We start from the raw sequence: 3,804 nt of genomic DNA on the forward strand, positions 1-3,804 counted from the left end.
TATGGGTTGACTGTTCATTTCTTTTAGTCTAGACATGTGCATGATTGAGCTCAGGTTCCCCATAACATGACAACAGTTTCCATAAACTTAAAAATCATTTTGTTCACAAAAATGCATGCCTATGTACCTTGAAAGCATTTTGCTCAAACTTGGGATCAAGTCCCCCTTTTTTTCATCATTAATATGCTTGACATGCTCTATTCTTTAAAAACATACACTTTCCATATATGAACATTTCATTTCATCATGACCATTTCATGGATGCATAACAAATTCATGGAAACATAGAGTTCTTAGGCTTGTTTATACATAAACAAGCTCATAATTAGGTAATACATAACATATTACACATAACCTCCATGGTCATTCATTACATCAAACATATATGTTCAAACAATAATTAAATAATCACAAAGATCACTCATTAAAACATGCTTCAAAACCTTTTAAGCATTATTTCCATACTTGGAATCAATCATAGATTATTAGGCTAAAAAATTAAATTAAGAAATTGGAAGTACTTTTGAGGTAGTCATGCTGCACAGGTCATATTCAAGATACCTTGAGTATACACATCCAATTGATATGATATTGGTCTTGTTTTAAAGCTCTAATAAAGGGCTACAATGTTTATGTTTAGGCCTCAACCCATTTCAAAAGGTAAGATGTCAAAAAATGGCTCAAAAGGCCATGGATTTGAAAGTGGCAACCATGGTAACATGCCTTTTATTTTTATTTTTTTAAGGCTTTTCCATACCTATTTACCTCCACTTACTCCCTAACCTTTCTTAACCATTCTCCCCTATGAAAACATGTTAAATGATCAATAATAACCTCCCTTGTAATATGTTAAATGCTTATGACACAACCATTTCCATTAATTGCCATCAAACTTCAATTTTCTACAATTCACATATAAATCCATCAATTGCAAATTACAACATCAAACCAAGCTCAATTTATTTTGTGTGACAAGAATTAAGGTTCCCTAATACTAAACCTAGAAACCGAATTACCTAATTCTTATTTCATATTAAAGGAAGGTTTCCCTTACCTTGTGTGAAGAAACCATACTCTTTTGCCACGCTCTTCCTCCTTATCTCCAATTGACTCTTTATCCTAACATAATTCATAAGAAAATTAATAACTTGAAATACATAATAGTCATATAAGATAAGGAGTTGAAATTTACCTCCAAATATTCTTAATAAGGGAAGAAATACAAAACACTTAAAGGATTTCAACTAAAAATCTTGAAGTTTCAATGAAGTAAAATCTATGGAGAAGTATTGAAGAAGATAATGGAATAATGTAGATGTGCTGAAGAAGATGATGGAAAGTGGTAGAAAAATGGGTTGACCGACTTATATATGCTAAAAATCAAGATTCTTTTGCAAAAGTCATTCATTTGTCTTTTGCATTTAATGACTTATAACATCATTTCCCTTTTTGTCCTTAACAAATTTCTTTTGATTACTCATCAATCCTTCATCATCTTTATCTTATCAAGCCAACTAAATATCATCATTCTTTTACCACTTTACCCCTAAGACATGTGCATTGTAGTTAACTTAGCACATAAAAGTGAAAAGACTATTTTACCCTTGGACATACCGGTGGGGTTTACATTTCTCCCTCCTTATAGGAATTTCATCCTCAAAATTAAGCAAATAACTCTAGGTAACGATCTCTCATGTCTTGCTTCACTTCCCAAGTAGCTTCCTCAACCTTGTGATTTCTCCAAAGAACTTTGACAAGTGGAATACTTTTATTCCGGAACTCTTTAATCTTTCTTTCCAATATTTGGACTGGACGCACCTCATAAATCAATTTCTCCTTCAGATTCACTTCCTCTGCTTGTAATACATGAGAAGGATCATATATGTACTTGCATAACAATGACACATGAAAAACATTATGCACTTGTTCCATGCTCAATGGTAATGCAAGTCTATAAGCTACTTTGCCAATGTTTTCTAGCACTTCAAAAGCACCAATGTATCGCAGAGCAAGCTTTCCTTTTCTACCAAAACTCATGACATGTTTGTGTGGGGCATTCTTAACAAACACTTTGTCCCCTGCTTGAAATTCCACTTCATTTCTCTTCAAGTTTGCATAACTCTTTTGGCGATCATGGGCTTGTTTCATTCTCTCTCTGATTAATTTGATATCTTCAATCATCTTTTGAGTCATTTCTGGTCCTAAGGCTTGAACCAAGGACTTCTTCCCTCCTACTTCATCCTAATACAAAGGTGATCTTCAATTTCTCTCATATAGAGCTTCACATGGTGCCATCTACATAATAGCCTGATAACTATTATTATAGGCAAATTCCATTAATGGAATTATATCACTCCAATTTACTTTATGATCCATACAATAGGCCCATAACTTATCTTCAATCACCTGATCGGTTCTCTCAGTTTGGCCATCTGTTTGGGGATGATAAGCCATATTAAAAGCTCGCCTTATACCTAGCGCCTTTTGTAACCCATGCCAGAAGGCTGAAACAAATCTTGAATCTCTATCTAAGACTATTGTCTTGGCACACCATGCAACCTCACAATTTCTTTTACATAAATCTGACCCAACTGATCTGAAGTATAGTTGTATCCTTCACTGCTATGAAGTACGTGACTTATTAAGTCTATCCACAATCACCCATAGCGCATCATACCTTTTTTGTACTCTTGGAGGGCCAACAATAGAATCCATAAATATGTCTTGCCATTTCCCTTCAAGAATACTAAGAGGCTGTAGTAATCTTGATGGTCGTTAGTGTTCAGCTTTAACCTACTGACAAATTAAACATTTAGCCACATAATCACTAATATCTTTCTTCATACCTGACACCAGTAGCTTTTCTTTAAATCTTGGTACATCTTTACACTCCCAAGGTGGGTTGCATAAAGTGTATCATGTGCTTCTCTAAGAATTTTACTCTCCAACTCTATATCTTGAGGAGCACATAACCTATCTCAAAATTTTAGAATACCATTCACTACTCTAAAATTTGTCTCTTTGCCCTCATTTACTCGCCCATAGATTTCCTTGCAAGAATCATCAAGTGCTTGTTTTTCTTTGATCTTCTCTATTAAAGCGTATTTGATTTCCAATCTAGCACATCCTCCAATTACAACCTCAATTTGCTCCTTGAGGATTTCTCACTACAACACTTTTTGTACTGTTATTTGGAATAGAGGAACTTTCTGACTTAAGGCATTTGCTACTACATTAGCTTTCCCAGAATGGTACTTGATTTCACAGTCGTAGTCTTTGACTAAGTCTAACCATCTTCTCTGCCTCATATTCAACACTTTTTGGGTGAAGAAATATTTTAAACTCTTGTGGTCTGTGAAAATACTGCTCTTGACACCATATAGATAATGACTCCAGATTTTTAGGGCAAACACACCACTGTACCAATTCTAAATCATGTGTATGGTACTTCAATTCATAATCTTTTAGCTGTCTAGAGGCATAGGTTATCACCTTCTTATTTTGCATCAATATTATCACGATGGGAGCTATCCTCTATCTCGCCACCTTCGGGCTCAAGGGCATTCCCCGCGCGTCAGCACATCTAAGGTATTGTCCTCTATGGGTCCTTCTGGCCACGCCTCCTTCAGATCCTCACGGCTTTGTTTTCTTCATAGCCTAATGGTACTCATGTTACTTGGCCAAGGTATAAGTCCAAGGTTCAAGTCATGGGGGAGGCGTTCGCAAGGTGAAAAAAAAAGACCACGAAGCAAAACAAAGCCATGAGGGTCCGAAGGAGGCGTGGCCAGAAGGACCCATAGCAGA

General features: G+C 35.6%; 1 protein-coding gene across 1 annotated transcript; it reads right to left on the reverse strand.

Annotated features, from left to right (window-relative positions):
- Window positions 1–1,662: 1,662 nt before the first annotated feature.
- Window positions 1,663–2,193, reverse strand: LOC116112764. Its single transcript, XM_031398885.1, has one exon. It carries the CDS (start codon window positions 2,191–2,193, stop codon window positions 1,663–1,665), a length of 531 nt encoding a protein of 176 aa, XP_031254745.1.
- Between the last annotated feature and the right edge of the window lie 1,611 nt (window positions 2,194–3,804).

The sequence above is a fragment of the Pistacia vera genome, unplaced genomic scaffold, assembly GCF_008641045.1.
Source record: "Pistacia vera cultivar Batoury unplaced genomic scaffold, PisVer_v2 Contig668, whole genome shotgun sequence".
Lineage (NCBI taxonomy): Eukaryota > Viridiplantae > Streptophyta > Magnoliopsida > Sapindales > Anacardiaceae > Pistacia > Pistacia vera.

What these genes read in the sequence shown, in the direction of transcription:
- LOC116112764 (XM_031398885.1), bottom strand. Translation starts at nt 2,193, where the DNA reads ATGACTCAAAAGATGATTGAAGATATCAAATTAATCAGAGAGAGAATG.